The sequence below is a fragment of the Paramisgurnus dabryanus genome, chromosome 14 (genome assembly GCF_030506205.2).
Source record: "Paramisgurnus dabryanus chromosome 14, PD_genome_1.1, whole genome shotgun sequence".
Lineage (NCBI taxonomy): Eukaryota > Metazoa > Chordata > Actinopteri > Cypriniformes > Cobitidae > Paramisgurnus > Paramisgurnus dabryanus.
In genome coordinates, this window is record NC_133350.1 from 19,539,201 (window position 1) to 19,563,699 (window position 24,499).

General features: G+C 38.0%; 1 protein-coding gene across 3 annotated transcripts in view; it reads right to left on the bottom strand.

Annotated features, from left to right (window-relative positions):
- Positions 1 to 8,604: 8,604 nt before the first annotated feature.
- The window catches only part of prickle2b (prickle homolog 2b), a 99,245-nt gene continuing 83,350 nt past the window's right edge, over positions 8,605 to 24,499 (bottom strand). For all 3 annotated transcript variants that reach the window (XM_065241465.2, XM_065241467.1, XM_065241466.2), the window contains 7 exons: positions 23,815 to 23,998; positions 14,805 to 14,918; positions 14,565 to 14,702; positions 13,491 to 13,694; positions 11,501 to 11,687; positions 10,117 to 10,947; positions 8,605 to 10,037 (listed from right to left, as the gene is read on the bottom strand). In XM_065241465.2, coding sequence (XP_065097537.1) covers positions 9,142 to 10,037; positions 10,117 to 10,947; positions 11,501 to 11,687; positions 13,491 to 13,694; positions 14,565 to 14,702; positions 14,805 to 14,918; positions 23,815 to 23,998 — 2,554 coding nt within the window. In that variant the 3' untranslated portion in view covers positions 8,605 to 9,141. The remainder of the gene's footprint in view (positions 10,038 to 10,116; positions 10,948 to 11,500; positions 11,688 to 13,490; positions 13,695 to 14,564; positions 14,703 to 14,804; positions 14,919 to 23,814; positions 23,999 to 24,499) is intronic.

The following is a 24,499-nucleotide window of genomic DNA, read 5'->3' on the forward strand; positions in this document are numbered from 1 at the left end:
TAATATAGATGTTTTTAGTGGTGTATAAACGCCCCATATAATGAACCGTTAAGTGTTTATTACCTTAGAAGAAAATACATATTTTGTGCGCCATGTATCTACAGTAGCCATAAATGGACAAACACATTTCGTCACTATAGTGTCTCAGACGATGAGATGTTTGTCTTGTAGCATCTACCATAGCTTCACTATGTGTTTCAGAAGGGAGGGGTGAACGGAGGACTGAGCCGTTGGTTGCAATTCCCAATCCCACCACTAGATGTCACTAAAATCTACACACTGCACCTTTAAAGAGCAACTATTGTCCGATTCACGTTTTTACATTTCCTTTGGTGTGTAAATGTGTACATGTTAACGCAAAAGGTACAAAGCCCAAAGTAAACGATGACGCAAGTTATCGTCTCCAGCGTAAATCTCTTTTCTTGGACTACAACAAACACATGGATTGTACGCAAGAGTTTACTTCCTGGGATTGGTGATGTAGACAAGACCGACATTATCAGAATTCCTCATGCTTGGACTCACAGCCTGTAAGTTATCTCCTGTTAGCGTTGCATTGTCACCGAATCTTTTAAACATGGTAAAGAGTGTCCCATTTCTGGCTTACGTCAGAGGTATACAGACCAATCACAACGTACGGATTAGCTGGCCAATCCGGAACATGCTTTTTAAATCGATGAGTTTTGTAGAAAATCAATCCGTTTGAGGAAAGCAGTATATCTGGAGCTACAAAAATGTACGGTATGTGGAAAATAATGTGGGTTTTTTTTAACCAAAAAAACATGCAAATATATTGTATTATACCAAATACACAAAATAACGTTTTTAGCAATAAAATAAGTGCCCTTTAAAAACCCTTTATTCGGATGTTAACTAAAGTAAATATTATATAGTTGTGATAAATGTTTCCTTTTAAATGCATTTGACTGATACTGGTTACTTTAACATTCAGTTTGTTCTGTAAATCTATACTGTGAAATAGTGCAACTAACTACAAGGTATAGCTGGTTGCCAATTACGAAAAGTAAGACAAATTTTGTGTAATAAAAATGGTTCCTGTCATGCTAAAATAAAACATGAAGTGGAGAATATAAAAATGTAGGCAACTAACAACTTAAGCTGTGTGCTGTATGGATTTGTGCTGGAAAAATGGGAATCTATATTAAACAAATTTGTATGTATATGGTATGTACGTACACATTTCTATTTTTTTTTTTTTACTTTGAAATTATGACTTTTTATCTAAAGACACACTACTTCCAATGACAACTATTTATAAGTCTAAAAAACACATTAAATTCACTATCGTCATCTACAAAATGGATATTTTGAAAAGATCTGTGTGCATATTGATTTGATTCAGTCTGTCCTTGACTTGTTAAGTGGTGGACAATTCTGTAATGCATTAAGAGCTGAGCAAACTAATAATAGCTGACCAGCATACTGACAGGACATTGAGCACTGAGACGCACACTGTTATTTCTTCCCTTGTCATATGCAAGTATACGCTGCAAATGATACATTGGTATGTAATCTGTTAGGGATTGTCAGACAATCAAATTAGCTTCATTAACATTCCTGCAGCTCCTTCATAATGTCCAGTTGCTGACCTGACAAGTGCCTGTCTGAAATTGCTCATTAATCTTGTGTCAGTGTAGATGTGCAAGCAGATCATTTGTCGTTGGCATTACAAGGTCAATGCGCAAAATTCGCATATTTCTTGCCCTGAAGCTCACACTTGATATAATAAACCACTGCTGTCTTCTGAAACACCCAACCGATGTATAATTTAAACCATTAGCAACAACCTGGAACAGTAAAACAAAGACAGATTTAGTATACGTTATGTATCTCTGTGTGTAAGTGCACAGATGGGCATGTTTTAATAAGGTTATTAATGTCTCCAGAATGATTCGGTATACAGCTGGAAAGCATGAGGCTTTTGGCACCGTTGGATTATCTCTTAAGTGTGAGTGAGAAAGTCTCTATGAATGTTAAGCAGTCCCGAGACCTCATGATCTGAGGATTATGAGCTCTAAAAACCTCCAAATAGCAATAAGTGCATTGCAATTTAGATGCATGGTGATCATTTGTGTGCTGTCATTATGGATAAATAAAACAGGTTGTTGCTGAATGGAAGAAATGAGCTTAATGGATTGAATTTATGTTATAAAAAGTGTTGTCATGGACAATATGCTACACCGATGCTTACGGTCTAATCTATGGGCTTTGGCATAATTAAAGAATGCTGACTGACCGCAAACGGTTATGATGTCATACACTGTTAGAAAAAATGGTCAAAATATGCCCCCCAAAATGTTACTGGGGCAGTACATTTAAAAAGGTCTTAATATGCATCATTAGGTACAAATATGTATACATTTGGCACCAATATGTACTTTTGAGATTTTTAAATATGTATTTTTGAGGTATTAATATAAGCTCTCTGTGGGTCTAATACACTGTAGCTCTTTAGGTGCAAAGCTATACTTGTTAATAGGGTACAGCCTAAGTGACAGCTGGGGTACATATTTTTTTCCAGAAGTGTTTATTTTGGCGTGTGTGTCATCTAGCAGGTGGGAATAAAATGAAAATGTGAAACACCTTTTGTTGATTTACTTACTGTCTACCATAAGATCCCTTGAATGAGCATTGCATTTGTAACCATATATAAGATATGCACACTGATGTGTGACCAGCCGTACCACAAACCAAACCCTATTAAATAAAAAAAATCCCTAAAAACTGATCTTAGGTCATTCATTCTCTGACCATCTAGTAATTGAATACACATGACGAGAATAAGTCTGAGGGATTTACAGACATTATTAAAGACTATTATGTGGATGTGCAACACACTAAATCACTTGTGAATAACTGAACCATGGCTATTTTAGACTTGAAGTCATAATAAATAAATTATTTTAGTATATCATATACACAGTATATCTATATATTGTACTGTGCAAAAGTCTTAGGCCACCATGCCAGAATTAGATTTGTTGTAATGTTATAGTGATCATATATAATTGTTTCTAAGTCCCTTTAATAGAAAACATCCAGAAAATACAGGAAATGCACTGTAAAAAAATCTGTAGAAATTACAATGGTATTACAGCTGGGTTGCCGGTAAATTACCGTAGATATAAATTTATGTTATTTACTGGCAATAGTTTGTTCAAAGTTAAATACATTTTAAATATTAACAAGTCTTTATCTTACAGAATAAAACCATACAATAACAGCCTCATGCAAAGAATTCTGGGAACCATAACCATAAACTTTTTTCTGTTTTTTGCTTCAGATTTTGTTTCCCAGAATGTTTTGCTTGATGCTGTTCTTCTAGTTTTATTCTGTAAAGACAAAGACTTGTAAATGTTTAATGTTTATTTAACTTTGAACAAAATGTTGCCAGTAAATAACATAAATTTAAAACTACGGTAAATTACTGGCAACCCAGCTGCAAATTTCTACGGAATTTTTTTTAAAGTGTGTGTATGTAGTATTAAAAACTGTATAAAAATGTAAACAGATTTCAAGTTTTTAGAGTAAACTCCCATTCCACTTGAGCAATAACACTGAAAAACAATTCTGTAGAAGTTACAGTATTACTGGCAACTAGCGCCTCCCAGTAACTTACTGTAGATTTTACATTTATGTTATTTACTGGCAACAGTTTGTTCAAAGTTAAATCGACATGAAACATTTTCAGTCTTCATCTTCTACAGGCAGTTACTGCTGCATAATTACAGCTAATTTTTTACAGTGTAGCAGGAAACTGCAGAATCTCTAAATCCTAAATTCATTCTTCATTCTGCTCAAAAACGCTCAAGATGTGTTTAGTGCCAAGAGAGGTCACACTAAACACAGACAATGCCTAAAGAAGACATTTAGTCCTGAAAATGTATTTTTTTTGTTCATATTTCCTGTATTTTCTTAATAAAATAGATTAAAAAATAAATATGGATGGACATTAAACTTCTAAAAAAATAAATCTGGTTGTGGTGGCCTAAGACTTTTGCACAGTACTGTGTATGTGTGTGTGTTGTCTGTGATTCGAACCCATGATGATCAGGGTGTTCTTTGGCTTTACTGTCTACCAATTATGCTACAGGAAACTAACACAAAAAAATCGAATAGTTTTGAGGCTTTAGAATAAACTCCTTTGATTCTGAATGGCTTTAGTGAAGTCAAGTCAACAAATAATGAATGCAGTGGTCATGTCACTTATCACTGCAAATGCTTTCTGCATTACTCACCTCTGACATGAATGCCTTAACAGCGTAAAGTAAAACCACAAATTGCTGAACTGTCATAGCATTCCCACAATAGATGGACAGACTATAAACTTCCATATTACATATATTTTTTAATGGCTTTAAGTAAAAAACCTGCTCCCAGCTCTGGCTCTTAGATTAATGCAGTCATGAGTCCCACAGATTAATACAGAGATGAACGTTACAAAGTGACTTTCTGGTTTTATGAGGAATTACTTAGTAATTTTAATTCACTTGAGAGGACTCAAAATATCATTTATAATTTAAATCATGGTGATACCTTTTCAAAAAGGTACACTTTTGTACCTAAAATGTGCATATTGGTACCTCAAAGGTAGACATTGGTACGTTAGAGGTACATACTGGTACCTCAAAGTATAACATATTTGTACCAAAACTTGTAAAAATCTTTTCTTAAAGTGTACATTTAACACAAACAGCATTAATTCTTATTGCTTAACTCGTGATCCAGTAATCATTCAAGCCCACAGGATGGCAGGAACACTGGTTGTTTGGTAACCATGTCACAGCTCACATCCATTTGCAATGATTTAAAACCATCAGGGAACATTAGCCACTGGTCTAAACAACAGAAAGATTTGATGTATTTCATTATGACTATTATAAGTCACGCTTGAGCCGGTTTGCTTTGTCTACAGTAACAGACCTCAGTAGTCCTCTGGGTGCTATTGCCACAAAACTGTATTATGTAATCTGATCTTTTTTTGAGTAATTTTTCTGTACTTTTCAAAATATAAAAACGGCTTTGTTCGCTTTTCCAGTAAAACTTGATAAATGGTGTAATATTATTCAGATCATGGGCACAGCACAATTATACAGTGAACCGTTATTTCACATAACAGCTGTTACTTTATTGTACTGGAACACTGAATGGACCAATCAACATCCAAATCCCGAACTAGCCATTACAAATCTTTATACAGAAAGATTGAGGAATTAAGAAAATGAAGTAATTTGTCAAACAATAGCTATAATATCCTTGGTATCACACTGTCAAGTTTCAAAACACAATAGTGAAGAAGGTAGAGAGATTCATGTAGATGAAATATCTTCTAAACAAACTTTTGGGCTTCTAGCCTGTAGAAAGTCTTTCTTGTGCTGGACTACAAGCATTTCATTTCTTTTATCAATAACTAACTTGGACTGTTGGGGTAAAGGAAAAAGTTAAAGGGACCGAAATACTGAAAGAAACGCTCCTTGTCACCTGGCCAAAACTCTAATGTAGATCACATGTTTATGCAGCTGGTTCTGTCATAACACCGCCAACTCAACAAACTCTCAACCTCCCGTGCACCACTAAATACAGACGAGGACAAACATTCCTGACAGTAGCGCAAAGCCTCTAATGTTTCTGGCTTGTCAGGGTCATTAATACAGGGCCACTTTCAAACAGGTCTACAGTTCAGATAGATTTTCAAACTCATGGGAGTGTGATAATGGCTTAGAGATAAAAACCTGAAAACCACATAAGTATTACTTAGCAGTTATAATGGCATTTCGTGTTGGTGTGTAATGTGATATGTGAACGTTTTCGCTTCGCTTTTGCCTTTACGGACCGGAATGCACTAATACATAGGCCAGATGTACAGAAGCCTTTCCTTTGTGCTATGCTTTAAGTGCAAAACTTATAATAACCTGAGTGTCAGGTTATACAATAGACAATTTCGGTCCCAGATGCTGATTGGTCAATACGGCTAAATACATAACAGCTTTGACACAAAATACCAGTTTACCAAACTGCCGCTTATCATATTCAATTTGCAGCATTCCCAGCGGGCATATGACCGACCTTCAACGTTGAAATCTGGTTGAAATTAGGTCAGGTGTTTGTTCAACGTTGAAACAATGTTGAAACAACGTTGAAACAACGGTGAATGGTAAACGGTTGAAAAAGGTTAATAAAATGCTTAAAAATCAACGTTGAAATTTGGTTGAAATAATGTCAGTTGTTTGTTCAACGTTGATTCAACGTTGAAACAACGTTGAAACAACAGTGAAGTAAATGGTTGCAGAGAGACAATAAAATAATGTTTTATAATATGTGAATCATTCAGAAAAAAAATGTAAAAACTCATTTTATAAAATTGATGAAATTATACAAAAATGTAACAAATAATTGAATATACAGGTAGCGAGGTAATCTCGCGAGATTACACGAGACAGGGGACAAGTACACTTAAAAATGTAGGTTCAAAAAGCTACACTGTGTTTTTATCATTTATAGCAACTCCTCACTAGTCAAGAAAGTTGAAATTAATTGATATTTAAAATTGAATAAATAAACTTTTTTTACTGTGTATTAAAGGGACACTCCACGTTTTTGAAAATATGCTCATTTTCCAGCTCCCTAGAGTTTACTGGGTCTGGCGCTAGCACTTTTAGCATAGCTTAGCACAATCCAATGAATCTGATTAGTCCATTAGCATCGCACAAAAAAAAAAAAATAATAAGTTCCGATATTTTTCTCATTCTGGTGTAATAATCAAAGACTTTGCTGATGTAACATGGCTGCAGCAGGCGTATTGATATTACGCACTGCCCAAAAATAGTCCCCATGGTTACTTTCAAAGGCAGGGGACTATCAATAATATCAATACGCCTGCTGCAGCCATGTTACAGCAGCAAAGTCCTTGATTATTACGCCAGAATGAGAGTATAGTTCCTAGCCATATCTGCCTAGAAAATCACAACTTTAATTTTCCGTCGGTCTTAGTACACGATGTAACTACAGAAGAGTCAAGTTTTAAATAATCGAAAATATCAAAACTCTTTTTTTTTTATCTACTATTTTTGAGCGCGAGGCTAATGGTCTATTCAGATTCAATTGATTGTGCTAAGCTATGCTAAAGTGCTAGTGCCAGACCTGGAGATAGGGTGGTCATTCGTGCCAGTTCCGCCGGACATGGAGATCAGCTGAATGGATTCCAAAATGGTAAAAATCGAATGTTTAACTCTAGGGGAGTGTCCGTTTAACTTTAGATGAAATGGACTACATCATCTGGTGAAAGAATTACTGGATAATAAAATATTTACACCATAGGTTATAATCAGTGGCAGCCGATGACTTTTCTTCCGAGGGGCGCAAATTCAAAATGTGTTGGGAGTGTCGTGTGTGGCTTGTCATGTCAAAATACGTGCCTGATACACATGCGTCAAAAGGGTTTATGATAAAAGAGATGCTCACGTTCACAAAATACTCACAAGACACTAACATAACACTAAAATTAAGCGAGAATCTGGCTAAATTTGATCATAAACCCCTGCCCTTGCATCATGCGCCCTCGAAAAGAAGTCACCGGCCACCACTGGTGGTAATACGTCTATCCGGTAATGCAACCAGCGGTATCGTCAGATTGTAGTTGATCACATATATTATATCTTGAGCTTAAAAAATGTTGAGTTGTTTTAACCCACACTGCCAGAAAAGCAGAAAAAAATCTTTTGGGGTACTATATTATACCCTAAAGACCTATTGTGTACCTTAAGGCAGTGGTTCTCAAACTTTTACAGCATGCGGTCTCCACTTGTGTACGGTGTATCCCTTCGTGCCCCACCAAAAAAGTTTTAAGACATAAAACAATCCAAAACTTAAGATTTGAACAAAATTTGAGCAAAACATATTCAATTATACAATGCAGTGCTGTTGGTTAGTAGCCTTATCTTTTTTAATTACACAAAACTTATGATAAATTAATTTATTTTATATAAAGCTTTAAAAAAACCATCTCAGGGTTCCCCCAGTTTGAGAACCACTGCCTTGAGGAACATTTTTGTACCAGTAAAATTTTAGGGGTACAAAACAGTTAGTTGTATTGTTATAAGGTACACAACAGGTCCTTAAGATACCCAATAAGGTACATCACAGGTTCTGTATACCTATAAAGGGTACCACCCCAGCAACAGTTTGGTAGTTTTGTACCTTTTTTCTGACAGTGCATAGTTGGGTCAAATATGGATAAACCCATGGTTGGGTAACAACAAGCCATCATAGGAGGCGCATAGGGGCTTTTTTATAACCCAACAGTTGGGTTTATCCATATGTGACCCAACTATGGATTTTAACAACCTAGAATTTTTTTCGTTTAGGCTCACAAAAAAAACTGATGGTAGTTTAAAAAAAATCAATCTTTTTTATAAGCACTGTAATTAATCAAGTGTATGTGTAACTGAGAACAGACATTTGGATTCTTTATTGCGCCATGGTCTTCTGCATTTATGCATCGAGCAGATGGCGAGTGCGTTTGCATCTGAGTCAGAGATCACATAACGACCTGATAATGAGAAATCAAAAGCTGTCGATCAAATCTCTCACAGAAATACTCTTTAATTTTCAATACAGGACAAAAATCAGCAAATGAATGCGCATGCCTTTTCTATTTTCTCTACATAATGCTTAGTACATAAATGATTCTATTGATACAAAATATAAAAATATGTAGTACATCATTTACAGATAATTTACATTACATCCTTAACTTAGTGAATTTCTTCATTCGATTGCGTATATACATCTTATTACTGACTAGAATTGCGTATTCAGCCCGAAAAGGAAAAAATATGAATAATCGGAACCATACAAAATAAAGAAGTCACTGTGCCTGAATGGATTACATAAACAATTGCACGTAAGCTGTAACAAATGCTGCGGTGTGAAATAAAACGTAACATCCAGAATATTTGGGAAATATCACATGCATATGCAAATCTGAGGTGCGAACAAATTAAATTACTGCGTATTATTCACTGATGGCCTCACGACACTGAAAAGCCTCTTTAACATTTGCTATAAGGACGGATTAAATCTTGTTGTGCAAGACCGTGTAGGACGCAGTAGGCGAGGGGTTCAGGAGATAATGCAGTTCTTGCTTTTCCTACGTTTGCGGGTGTGCAACTGTCCGCGGCTCTCAAACTGACCGGACGCGCCCAGACCTGAGGAGTTATATTTGCGTAACAGGTCCTCGCTGGTCATGTACCTCAGCTGGACGGGTCTAGGAATAGGCTCACCCAGAAAATACCCCTCATCTTCTGACTCTGAAGACGAGGAACAGGTCGAGCACCAGTCGTCATCGTAATCGTATTGGTCCCACGAATACGGGCCCTGGTGCCGGTGTACGGCGGGGTTTTGAAGCGTGAGGTCGGAGGTCGTCCGAGGGCAAGGTCTAAACGGTTGCTGCCTCAGTCTGCTAGCACTACCGCTGCTCTGAAGGCCCCGGTACCCACGAGGAGGAGGAAACTGGTCGTAATCTTCATGTAGGTGAAGTTGAGATCGTCTGGGGGGTGGGCAGCGCTCCGCAGCGAGGTTAAGTGCGTTTTCCGAACGTGAGCGGCGGGAGCGGCGAGATCGATGGTGGTGGTGACGCCGCCGTGGCTCTTCCTGGTTGATGGTTCGACGGCGAGTTCGGTCGCTCATGGGCGGCAGACGGGCGTTGTTGGCGCTATTGACCAAACTTATGCGATCCTCCTCCTGATAGGTGAATCCAGAGGGCAAAGCATTAATTCCAAGACGTTCATGGGAGTATTGCCTGGGGAATTTCACCTGCACTGGAACTTCGAGCTCCAGGTAGGGCTGTGCCGAGTTCAGGCTGCGTAGAGATTCAGAGCTATGAAACTGCACGGATGAGTTCAGGGTGCCCATGTTGCTCTTCTCAGAAACATTCATGCCTGAATCTTTGCTCAAATCTGGCATTGAAAAGCGAGACAAGTGCTCCTGACGTTTATTCCCGCCGTCTACAGAGGTACCTGCGGACAGAATACACATCATTAGCAAACTATATCGTGATGATAGTTTTATTACCAACCAATATATCTTGACAAATACCTGTAGCGTTAGACAAAGCCAGCGACTCCATCGAGCCATGTGGAGTTTGGTCCTGTGCCACGAGCTGTTCGCTAAAGCTAAGTGCACTGATAGGGTTCCTGCTACGGCCCATCTGCTGACCCGCCTCCTTCTCCCTCTGGAACACGTGCAAGCTTACGGAGCGTTTATCTATGAAGCTATTATGTGGAACCTCTTGAAAGCTCATCTGTGTCCTCAGATTTGGTGGGTAATAGTCCTCTGGTCCTGGCTGGAACCAGTTTTCATTCAAAGACTTTCCTTTTAGAGCAGATATTGGGGGTCTTTTGGAAGCCACGGGCTTTGGATCGGTCAGGTGACCAGGAGACGGATTCGGAGAATAGCAAGTCCGGATGTTGCACTGACTGAGCAGATGAAGAGGATTGGAAAGTTCATTATGGCTCTCGTGCCCATACACGTCAGCCTGCGGGTTCCAGGATGGAGAGTCTCGGGTAAGGCTGGGGCTTTGACTGGAAAGACTAAGCAAATCCATCTGCATGGACAGCGGATCAACATCACCAGAGTAACGTCCATCTCCTCCCTGGCTCGTCTCTCCTCCGGCACCAGCAGTGTTCCTGTTGGATTTGGAGCTGCTCCGTCGAGCCTCACGAGAGCGGGCGCTCTGAAAAGCCGAATCTGCCGAATCCGAGCCGTTTTGGTCTTCGCCGATGCTGCACGCCCGAGAGCAGAAGATCTGACCCTGCTTCGGTAGAAAGGGGCGGCCGAGCAAGGACTTCTTACAGCGGGCGCAGCTGAAACAATCTTCGGTGGCATGCCAGTGTTGGCCATCGTATGTCATCTGGCCTTGATCAATACCTGTAATAATGTGACACAATCAGAGGATTACACGCTGCAGGATAACCCAACATCTGTGAAAAGATTTCAATTGTTTTTGTAGAAAACTTGAGTGCAGTATATAAAATAAACATAACCGAAAATACCCGTGGCTTCTTCTCATGAGGTGTACACTTGTTTACTATAAACTGATTATACGGCATGCCGCATACCTCGGAAATACATTATATTTAAATCAGAGGTCTTTAAGGAGGTCATAATGGAGAACATCTGTTCACTAATGCTTCCTGTTTATAATCAGTTTCACAAAGTTACTTTCTGCGGTCCTGTGTGGAAAGTAAATTCCACATGGATTGAATTTCAATTAAACGGGCGGCCAGAACTTGGCTGTAAGTTTAAGGCAGACTATCTATAAACTTGTGATCCGGGCTGTGTTGTGGGTTTAATACTCGAATGATGACAGAAATCAGGTCAGTCGTCCCCGAGCAGGATGCAGCAGATGTTTGTGTTCTGCCGGGGCGACAGGTCAGTGTTGCGTGGATGTTGAGTCAGACGTTGATGGACGGGCTCTTACCGATGTGTTCCCCACAAGAGTCACAGTACTCCGCGTACAGGGACTCGAAGCAGGTGCAGCAGTACGGCCGACCCTCTTTCATGATGTAACGCTGGCCACCCAGAACGGTCTCGCATTCGAAACAGCAGAAATGCTTCATGTGCCAGTGCCTGCCCTCTGCCTCTGTGCACTCATCTGCAAAGATGATCTGAGAGACAGAAAAGGAGAGTAAGACCGTTTTTCTGCAGAGGCTAGAAGTGACAGAAGCAACAGACTCAGTGAGCTGCAGCACAGCAGTAAATCTATTATCACTATAGAGATGAAGTGCTGTAACCATGGTAATTGTGCAGTGCGATTGTGTCAGCATCCTTTATATAAAATGTGAAGCAGAGAAAGCGGGCTCACTGTGTGCCATCTTAACTACATGTAAAAAAGACTTTTTCAGCATTTGAACATTTAAACAACATATATTGTGCACTATTTGGGAAAGTAAGAATGTTGAATGTCATAGCACACACCTGTTGATATTGATACTGTTTTGGTAGATATTTGCAGATTTTTATACTGCGTACATACCAAAGTCTAAGCATTGCGTTCTTCGCTCTACATTACATGTGGGATTTAAGCTGTATCACGTGAATTTGCGTCTATTCGCATCTTTGCATTGACTTTGCATGTAATCTACTTGTCCAAATAGTTTAATTTGCTTCTGGTATGTATGCAGCATTATACTCAATGTACATGGTTGCAAAGAGGCGGAAAGTTCTCTTTCCATGAGAACTTAAAGGCGGGGTGCATGATCTCTGAAAGCCAATGTTGATATTTGAAATCACCTAAACAAACACGCCTCTACCCCAACAGAATCTGGACCTTCTTTTGATAGATCCGCCCCACACATACGCAACCCAGGCAACGATGTTGGTTAATAGACACGCCCCTTACTGCTGATTGGCTACAAGTGTGTTTTGGTACTCGGCCCGACTCCCTTTTCCAAAGTGTTTTTCAAAAATCATGCACCCCGCCTTTAATCTGGCAAATTTTCCAAATTGGAAACTTAACGGAAATATATGGTAATCCACAGGAAATATTTGGAAAATTTTAAACATTTTAATATATATATAAAAATACAAACATAAACAAAAATTTTGTTTGGCCATAAGCAGACATGCATGCAAAGTAATACAAATTTTAAAAATGACCTTTTGACTGATTTAATTGTAAAGAAAACTTTACAAAAACCAAAAAGCATAATAAACAATTACATAAAATTATACCACGGGCTGTTTTGACGACGGGCCGTTTAATTTTAAGAAAATAATGCACACCCAAGGGGGTAATGCGGCACACCCGCGGGTGTGCATTATTTTCAAATAATTCAAAGGACTGGAGTAACAGAATGCTGTGTTCTGATTGGCTGAGAAATGTTCAATGGGTGTTGATAATTTTTCAGTAAACTGCACACCTAACCTGTCAAATGTCTTCAAAAGAGGCGCCATAACAATTTTTGTGGAAACAGAATAATTTACTCCAGTCCTTTGAATTATTCGAAAATAATGCACACCCGTGGGTGTGTCGCATTACCCCCTTGGGTGTGCATTATTTTCTTAAAATTAAGCGGCCCGTCGTCAATAATTCCTTACTTATTTTCTGTTCTTTATGCTATTTTAAGTTCCCTACTATTAGGCAACTCTGAAATTTTACCAAAACACAGTTTATAATATATATATATATACACACACACACATATACATACATACATATACCATAATTCCCATTGAAAGTTTCCAGCCTTGAAAATTCCCGTCATTTTGCAACCCTATCTACGTAGCAACCAATTTTGGGGATTATCTGCTCACCGGACCAGTGGGAATGGAAAGTGCTTAGTAAACCTTTTAAAAGCATCAATTCAGTTTGGTTTGGTGATGCTAGTGGTACATGAGTGATGATGGTTCCTTGCAACATAACAGGAAACATTTAAGTGCCCTTTAACAGCAGGGTGCGAGTGGCCGACCTCATCACATGCTGAACAGCGGGGTTTGAGTCTCTCTGCGTGATGGCGCCCACAGAAGATCTTTCCATCCTGATAAAAGTAGATAAGATCCACCAGGAGCTCGTCGCACATGCTGCACACAAAGCATTGTGGGTGCCAGCACAACCCGTGTCCGGCCCGCGATGCAAAGACGGCAATGTCACCTCCGTTTATCTGTCCTCCACACTGCACATGAAAGAAATGAAAGGAGGGAGAGAGAGATAGAGAGAGACATATATAGGTCATTTAGCAGCAGGGTGAAGGATTAAATCACTAACATGGTGTTAATATTTTATGCAATGGTATTGGTATACATACATATATATATATACACACACACATTAACATACTGGCCAGACCCATCTGACACTTATAATGAATAACCTGCATAAGTATTTACAGTCTGCACACATGGGATAATCTGAATGGATAATAAGTGGCCACTTTATTCCTTACAGAACATAGCTGATCTTAGCAGATCGCAGTGCCGGTTTCTTCATTAAAGGTCTTATTTAGCATTTTCAAAATCTCAGAAACTCAGCAAATATTTAATGAGACGGACAGATGTGTGTATCTGTCCAAAACACACACACTTTCATGTCAGCTACCTTCATATTTATTCAAAGACTGCATCTTTTAAACGGCACTGGAGGGGGATAAATGGGTGTTTTGTATCTTTAACTGTGGCAAGGCTGTGGATAAATTTAAAACATGCTAAAAAACCAAACTGTGTCAGTGTGACATCTGTTCCTGAGAAGTAACAGAAGGAGAGAGAAACCAGGCAGGTGGTCACAGACATGGATATCCAGCTTAGACTCAGCTTACTGGCACTAACATGTCGTCCCAGGTGGGCAAACATGCGTAGACACACGCCACAACCGAGAAAATCAAAAATCGACGATAAAAATATGTGACTTGGAACAAAACAACCCTTTTGACTGAAGAATGGTATCTTCCTGCAGCTAACCCACCCACATCCTCTCTGTGGACATCCAAATGTCAACATAACATCTCTCTCACTTCCATCCACACATACAAACGAACGCTCACACGCACCTGTTCACAGATGGCTCCAGTCATGGTCACAGGAAAGGGCCTGACGTTACCGCGGCCCAGATTCTCTCTCTTCCTCTGGTTACTGAAGAGCTTCAGCTCTCTCTTCTCCTCATCGTCCAAACCATTACAGTATCGCACCTGCGCAAAGAGAGCTTGCGTCAGTGAAGTCGCATACATTCAAACGCCTGTAAGCGTCTGCTGAATTTGTAGCTTATTAAGCGAGACACGTGATGTTCTTACCTCATTGTCGTGTGGGGGCAGCTGGTGCAGGAGCTGCTTGATACGATGTTTCTCTCCTGGACTGTTGACGTATGGCACTTTCTCCTCTGGTAAAGAGCTGTAATACTGGTGCACCTGAAACCATAGGTCCAAAGATTAAATCTAGACAGATATACAAATACCATCAAACTCATTTACACATACAGTACTAAATAACACTAAGTTCAATCAATCAAATCCATCCAGCCATCCTTTATCCCTCTAGGATCTATCAATCTCTCTCTCTCTATTATCTATCAGTCTATCCATCCATCCATCCATCTCTCTAGTTTCTATCAATCTCTCTTTCTCTCCATCCATCCGTCCATCCTCTATCTCTCTATTATCTATCAATCTACGTATCTTTATCTATCTCTCTGTCTATTTATTCATCCATCCATCCATAAATCTATCTCTCTCTAACCATCTATACGTCCATCTAGTATCTATTCATCTTGTATCTATCCATCTGTCAATCCATCTATCTATCCAATCGTCCATCCATCTATCTCTCTCTCTCTCTATCCATCCTTCCATCATTCTCTCTCTCTCTCTCTCTATTCATCTATGTATCTTTATCTACCTATTTGTCTATCTATCAATCCGTCCATTCAGGCATCATTTATCTCTCTATCTATATATCTATCTGTCTATCCATCCGTCCATTCATCCATCTATCTATCTTTCTCTATCCATCCATCCCTCTCTCTATCCATCTATGTATCTTTATCTATCTATCTATCTATCTATCTATCTATCTATCTATCTATCTATCTATCTATCTATCTATCTATCTATCTATCTATCTATCTATCTATCTATCTATCTATTCATCCATCCATCCATCCATTAATCTATCTCTCTCTATCCATCTATACGTCCATCTAGTATCTATTCATCTTGTATCTATCCATCTGTCAATCCATCTATCTTTCAAATCCGTCCATCCATCTATCTCTCTCTCTCTCTCTCTCTCTCTCTCTCTATTCATCTATGTATCTTTATCCTCTATTTGTCTATCTATCCATACGTCCATTCAGGCATCATTTATCTCTCTATCTATATATCTATCTGTCTATCCATCCGTCCATTCATCCATCTATCTATCTTTCTCTATCCATCCATCCCTCTCTCTATCCATCTATGTATCTTTATCTATCTATCTATCTATCTATCTATCTATCTATCTATCTATCTATCTATCTATCTATCTATCTATCTATCTATCTATCTATCTGTCTATCTATCTATCTATCTATCTATCTATCTATTCATCCATCCATCCATTAATCTATCTCTCTCTATCCATCTATACGTCCATCTAGTATCTATTCATCTTGTATCTATCCATCTGTCAATCCATCTATCTTTCAAATCCGTCCATCCATCTATCTCTCTCTCTTTCCATCCATCCATCCTTCTCTCTTTCTCTCTCTATTCATCTATGTATCTTTATCCTCTATTTGTCTATCTATCCATACGTCCATTCAGGCACCATTTATCTCTCTATCTCTATATATATCTGTCTATCCATACGTCCATCTATCTTTCTCTATCCATCCCTCTCTCTATCCATCTATGTATTTTTATCTATCTATCTGTCTATCTATTCATACGTCCATCCATAAATCTATGTCTCTCCATCCATCCATCCATCTAGTATTTATTCATCAATCTATTTATCTTGTATCTATCTGTCTGTCAATCCATGTATCTATCCATCCGTCCATCCATCTACCTCTCTCTCTCTCCATCCATCTCTCTCTCTATCCATCTATGTACTATCTATCTAGTATCTATTCATCCATCTATTTATCTAGTAACTCTCTGTGTGTTGATCCGTCTATCTATCCATTCATCCATCCATCCATAAATTGAATTAACAAACATTTTAAATTTTAGGTTGAATTTAAAAACTTCTAAGCATTATCGTACATCCAATTATTTAGCAGTTTAAAGCATAACAATAATAATAATTTTCTTTAATATTGTGCAGCCCTATTATGATTTACATAATATAAACACATTTTTGGGTGAACCATTCCATAAGGAATCTGGTGTGCTTATAAGGAAGATAATGTGAATATATTTCCAGTGCTCAACCTTATAAGCTTCCCGATTTTAAAGTCAAAAGACTCAAACATTATCCCAGTTGTGTCATCAACTTAAAAAAATCATTTAATTACAACACACCTTTCTTTTTTAAGTGGTGAAATCATGAGAATATGAGTCCGCATTACGTATTCATACAATAACTGTCTGTTAACAATTACTAAATTAACTAGTGGCAAGCGCATTTCCTTAGAAAGCATACAGAGCAGTGAGCTTTAGCAAAACCTATAATACGGTTCAGCATCCTCAGCCCACCCATCCAAACCTATTACATGGATTTAGTGGGCTAATGGCTTAATCTGATATAGGACGGGGGCCCATCTGCCTCGGTCTCAATGCCACAGAAACAGCAAGGAACAAATCTCATAAAACAACAGCTGAACAGCTTTTCAGAGATAGATTGTTACAAAAATATGAAACATTGTTAACCTTTCAGTGGAAGTGTGGAAAAAATATGGATAGAATACAGATAAAATACATTTCCTATCAGTCCCATAAAATTACTATTTTTGTTTTCTTTAAAAAGTGACCAGGAAACATTAACGAAATGCTCCATATCAAAATCATCAGCTGCTTTGTCAGATGTGGGAGTATTTCCAAAACTCCGTCCATGTCCGGTGCTTAATGCACCTCCCTAATAAGAAACTGTCTTTATAAATATGAGCTGATGCTTCTTTCATTGCTTATGTTGGCTGATGCAGTGTCAGCAAGGGGTTTCCGAAGGACCGGTGCAGAGGTTCTTGAGGGATAGCTGAAAATTTCACGAAACACCAACTGCGGTCTGGCTCTGGTAAATTACAGTACAGTCATCCAATAACAACACTCTCCCCTCAATAAGAAGCTCTCTGGGCCAGCAAATGAACTGTTGTGATACAGTGATCAGAGAACATGGACCCTGAGCTTTCACACAGAGGAACAGCTTGTGGAAATAACTATAATCAGCAGGAAGAGATCTGGCAACCCGCCCCAGTGTCAAGGGATCTGGCAACTGCATTTTGTGTTATATGGAGAAGGGGTGAAGAAACGGCTAGAGCTCTTGATGTGAGGGTGAACTAACCCGAGCCCAAACAGCTGGTTTTCATTGAATAAATAAAGGCAACATCCGAGAAAAATGAGAAGTAGTGTATGCTGGATGATACGGTAAGCACCATAATGCACTGATATAAGATCATGAGTCAAAAATATGACTCTCACATGAGAATGTAAATTCTTTGCATGCATTGGACAGACTCTGCAAAACGAATTAAGCTTATTTCAGTTCTTCCTGCTTTAGGTTTTAATGGATATATTAAGGTCTATAAATGTTTTTCCATTTCCTTTTTCCATGGTTCGAAAGCCAGCCAAGTTGGGCCAATCGACATTGAATAAACGCAGACACAAACACAGCACAGAGAGATCCACCAATACTAAAGGCTGATTAATACTGAAGCGTCGGATCTGCTTCAAATTCATTTTTATTTATACTTCTGTGTTGGCGTATAATTACACATCCAATGGCACGGGCAGTGTCCACGGGTATGTTAGTTTTGTAACCCACTGTATTAAGGCAAAAGCCAAAGAAGAAGCAGCTGTTGTCGCAGCTTGAGTTGTTAAATATCACTTCTTAACTTGGTCCATTCTTATTTTTAACGTTGCAGGTGGACATGCGTAAATGCAACAGATTTTTTTGACCTGAGAAAGGGGCTCCAAGAGACCAATCAAAGACGTCCTGTCCTGTAGTTACTGCTAAGCTCTAAAGTATAAATCAGGCTTAACCTGACTATAGTCTCTTAATATAGTAGTCAACATTTGAAGTGGATCAAAAACATTCATCAAACTTGTCCTAAGACAAGAACGGGTACTGGGTATTGGTTTTAAGACAACTTTTAGGAAAGGTTTTGATCCACTTCAAATGTTGACTAGTGTATATACGAATATACACCAATAAACAATACCTTTCTTACTTTTGTATTACATTCAGGGAAAGCTACTGGGATTAGATGGGCCATCCTAACCGGATTACTTTTAATTCCACTCATGTGAGCATTTGGGAGTGTATGTAAGATTCAAAGGACTTTTGGGAACAAACGTGCATTGTTTATTGCGAAGACCAGCTTGTCTTGGTTTGGTGGATGTCTTCGCAAAATGATTAACACGTTCAAGAGAATCTGGTACAAACAACATATTTGGTTTATCAAATATGTTAAAAAGTCCACCAATGAAGTTAACATTTTACGAAAGCATGCTAGACATATTTTACGTACCAAAACTTTCTAACATGCTGAAATGCACAGCAGATCTTGCCTTATTACGAATGCAAATTTCCTACATTTCCACTCCAAGGCAAAAGAAAGCTAATTCGTCATGGTTTGAGGTAATCACTGTCTCTGGGTGAAATTGCAGACACCAGCTTTCAAAGCACAGAGAAAGGCATAATTAATGGCTTGCTAATAACATGCATGGACACCGAGTTCTTGTATCCCAGCAACTTCTTCCTATCCATCTGCTCTAACACTGCGAAACTGTGTTCATATTGACCTAAACCAAAGTGTCTACAAACAGACAGCTCTTGGAATGTAGCCTGGAGAATTATTCATTGCTATAAAGGAGGAAATATAATTGTAAAATCTACTGGCAACAGTAATGTATCTACACTGTATAGATATAATATATTATGGGGCGGTTTCCCGGACAGGGATTAGACTAGTTTTAGACTAAAATAAATGTAAGAGCTGTCCAAACTGCAAAAACTTGCACTGACATATCTTAAAATACACCAGTGACCTTTGATTACCTCGTAATTCACACAAGTAATGGTTTTACTGTTTGTTAAAACTAGTTAAATTTCCTAATTACACTAAGGTCTAGTTCTGGCTTAAGCTAATCCCTGTTCAAGAAACCACCCCTATATAAGCCTTATAGCTAAAAAAAAATGTACCATTTCTTAAGTTATAGGCTAATTCCGGCAGTCAAATGTAAAATAATATACTGTATCTAATCTGACGCACATTGACCTCCAGAGACCCAAAATGGCGGACACCCATTGCAGAGGGTGGAGGTGCTTTATTGCTTATTGACCCGTTTGCTGTTTTTTAACAAGAGTTTCTTCAGTTCATCAGCAAATGAAACTCGCATCAATAAATGATTTCACTGGTCCATAAAGAGCTCTGTACACACTGTTGCCTTATAAACCTGAACCATCTGAAGCCAAGCATTGCTATAGTAACAAAAATCAGTACAGCGGGAATGAGGTGTTATAAAGAGACATTCATCTCAAGGGTCTTTGAAACATATAAAACCTCGCCTACATTTCATGCAGCCGGCCTCACTATTTCTTTAAACATGGCAATAAATGGAAAAATTGAAATGCTCAGGTTATGTGCTATAAAGAAAGACTGTACTCTCAAAAGGTAACAATGTTATTCCTTTAGCTATCTACTACAGTACCCACAAAAATATTTGCATCTTTAAGCCACATATAAATGGATATGTGTTGGCATTATGTAACAAAAAACAAGTGGTTTTAAATGAAAAAGATACCACATAGATTTTTCACAAAAAGTAGTTTGCTGGGTTTCAAAGGACTATAAACGATCCCAAACGAGGCATAAGGGTCTTATCTAGCAAAATGATTGTCATTTTTGACAATAAAAATAACAAATATACACTTTTAAAGCACAACTTCTCATCCAGATCCGGTCGTGATGCGTCAGCGTGACCCCACGCAATACGTCATGACGTCAAGAGGTCACAGAGGACGAACGCGAAACTCCGCCCCAGTGTTTATAAGTGTGTTGAAAGAGGACCGTTCCGACGTTGTTGTATGTCGAATGATACTAATTAATGTCTTTGTGTCAGTTTATTGTTTACAATGGTCCGCAAATGTGCGTTTTATATATTTAACACGTGACCTCCCAACGCCACTACGCATTTACGTTAGGGTTGTGCCGATAGACGATATCATCGTCCATCGTGATGGTTGACTGACATCACGATGGAGAGACACCATCGTGATGCCACGCCCCCTCCCCACTCCGCTGCGAGTCGACATACACTTACTCTCTTCTATATAGACTATAGTTAACCTAATATCTTTGCGTGAATTGCTCTATAAATTAAATAGAAAATATAACTAATGCATATATGCTTTTTTAAATACTGTAGTCTATGCCTGAGACGTGACGTGTGTTAGTCTGTGAAAATATCCTGTCAGGCATTTGATCTTGACTAGGGATGGGCACCGATATTCGAATATTCGAATGGCAATAATAATTCGAATTTAAAAAATGCTATTCGAATGTTTGTTTGTTTTTAATGTGCCACCAAAGGGTAACAACTTATTTAATGCTTTTTTACTTCATCTATACTGTCTTTTACAGACTTAAATGTAAAATATACATGAACATTAATTTGTATGTATTTCTGATTGTTTGGCAATGCAGATTGCAGACGAATTTAAGTTTTTCCTTTTATCTCCGGGTTTGTCTGCGCCGCGCCGTATTTGGCCACTGGCTCAGTGAGGGCTCACGTGTTATTAAACGTGCTTCTCCGCCGCCCGAATCAACACATCATGAGAGATTTGTAAGCTTTCTGTTATAAAGTCTACTTTATTTTGTTAATAAGGAGACAGACACGGAGAACGAAATGAAACGGAGAACATTTATTATATGCGGTGCTCTTTTGAAAATGAACCGGATAACTGCACATGGCAGTTTAAAGCAAAACTTCGCTCCGCATTAAGTTTTAACGCATTTTTTTCTGTAGGATTTTTTAAGAAGAATTTAAGAATTTAAATATATTTATATATATATATATATTACAATGTTTTCAACTTAAAAATACATACATATATATATACATACAGAATATAAGTTTAGCTTGTTGTGGATATTTCCTAATTATAAGCCTTCTGTGAAATTATGACAAAATGAAAAATACAAAACACGCATGTCTTAATTAACATAATTTAAATAAACGAATATTCATTCTTTAAGAGCTTAAATATTCGAAAAATTAAATATTAAAAGTAATAGTAAATTACTGGTAATAGTAAGTTACTGGAAAATGCCCATCCCTAATCTTGACATTGATAGAATCTTGTCTTTTTACATGTTGTATGTTTATCTTAAAATAATTAATTTTGTACAAGAAAACAGCCCATATTAATCATTTATTAGTAGCCTATTGTAGTGTCTCGGGAGATCGTGCTCATTGTACCATTGAGGCTATACTGCAATGAAGCGGCAGATTAGGATATAAACCCAGAATTCAGCGAACGTCAAGAACAAGAAAACGGGAACAACACTCCGACCGAAACGCGGGATTTACATACACAGACCATGTTTAAATTTCGATGTGTCTGGCCCTGTTCACTTTGTCTAGTTTTAATAAGCTGCGGATTGAAGTGCTGGTTGCTCCCCGCGGTGCTGAAGACCCGCTCTCTGATGGAGTACTGGTGGCACATATGCACAGATATTTACGTGCAAAATTTGGAAAGCGCGAAGGAGTCGTTGGGTTAGTAAAATAACGAAATTATAGCTTTTAAATAGAAAAAAATATTTATGTAAAGAGATTAAAAAGTGCTTTAAAGTGCACAACTCTTCTTCAGTGGATTAAAGCTACTTTTTCCCCTTATGTGCAACCTATTGGAAAGAGACATTAGTTGGGATAGTAAAATAACAAAATTATAGATTTTAAGTACAGAATAGTAGGCTATTTATGTAAAATATATATTAAAATAAAAAGTGCACAACTCTTCTTAAGTGGAAGTAATAAAGTAAAATAACGAATAATAATTATATAATAACGAATAATAACAAAAAATTAAAATACCCCCCCACCTAACGATATCATCGTCCATCGCGATGGTTTACGTAACCATCGTCAACTGCCAATTTATGGGGACATCGCCCAACCCTAATTTACGTTAGGTCGCGCTGGACCGGATCTGGACGAGAAGTTGTGCTTTAAAAGACCCTTATGCCTCATTTGGGATTGTTTATAGTCCTTTGAAACTCCGTTGAAAAAAACTGTTACGTGTTGAGTTAAGTGTTAATAGTTGGTGTCTATAAAAGTCCATTAAAATGAGAAAAATCCTGCAATGTTTTCCTCAAAAAACATAATTTCTTCTTGACTGAACGAAGAAAGACATCAACATTTTGGATGACATGGTGGTGAGTAAATTATGTGAGAAAATGGAATATTCCTTTAAGCCGGGACTAGGCCTTAGTAATATTAGGATACCCAAGTAGTTCTTACAAATATTCCTTACAATAAACATTACTGAAACAAAACTATGGCACTGATGCACTGAAAATATGTCTGTGCAAGTGGTTTAAGACACCCTAAATATAAAGAGTTTTGTTGCAAAACGAGATAACTCCGTATTTTAAATTTTTCAGAAATCTCGTTTTTTGGTTGTGCAATGCATTCCAATTAATATCAATTCAACTGTAGTTGATTTGTTTTGATTTAAACCTTCATAACTTCAAAAAATACAGCTAAGTAGCATCATAAAACAAAATAATAACATGATAACATAATATTAAACATGTTTTGACAAAAATTTTAAAAACGGAGTTATCTCGTTTTGCAACAAAACTCTTCATATATACTTTAGTCTGGAACTAGGCTTACCTTATGCCCCATACTGTTTAAAACTAAGAGTATTTAGACAATTTCTGGGCATTAAATGTAACCCTGTCAAATAAAATCCAAGATAAAATCTAATTATGAGATTTGAAGCATCAGAGTTTGATTTCAGTCATTGATTTCAATCTTTGACATGATCTTGCTCAGTCAATATTAAAGATATCAAGGTTATATTTTCACATAATGTTCTTTACATTACGTAGGATGTCTTTATGTATAAACCAGTAAGCGTACAGTAAACTTGTGTTACCTGTTCAGGTTTTAGTCCGGGTGGAACCCAGGCATATTCCTCCAGAGCACAGCCTGAGTCATCATCAGATGTAGAGTTCCTCTGGAAGTCGTACATCAGCTTGGTCACCGTCTTCTCCATCTCCAGGGGCATGACTGTCACAACATGGTCCTCACGAGAGCACTTACAATGGAGACAGATCTTCCTAAAGCACAAATAAAAATGATGTCAAAACGAGCTTCTGGAATAAACTTTGTGCTTGGAAAAAGTCTCTGGCGAATAGATACAAGCACAACATCTTTCAAATGAACATGAACACACACAAAAAACAAGCCTGAGCACTGTGATCATGTCAGCTTGGTTGAAACCTACAGTCTTGTTCAAAATAATAGCAGTACAATGTGACTAACCAGATTAATCAAGGTTTTTAGTATATTTTTTATTGCTACGTGGCAAACAAGTTACCAGTAGGTTCAGTAGATTCTCAGAAAACAAACAAGACCCAGCATTCATGATATGCACGCTCTTAAGGCTGTGCAATTGGGCAATTAGTTGACAGGGGTGTGTTCAAAAAAATAGCAGTGTCCACCTTTGACTGTACAAACTCAAAACTATTTTGTACAAACATTTTTTTTTCTGGGATTTAGCAATCCTGTGAATCAGTAAACTAATATTTAGTTGTATGACCACAGTTTTTTAAAACTGC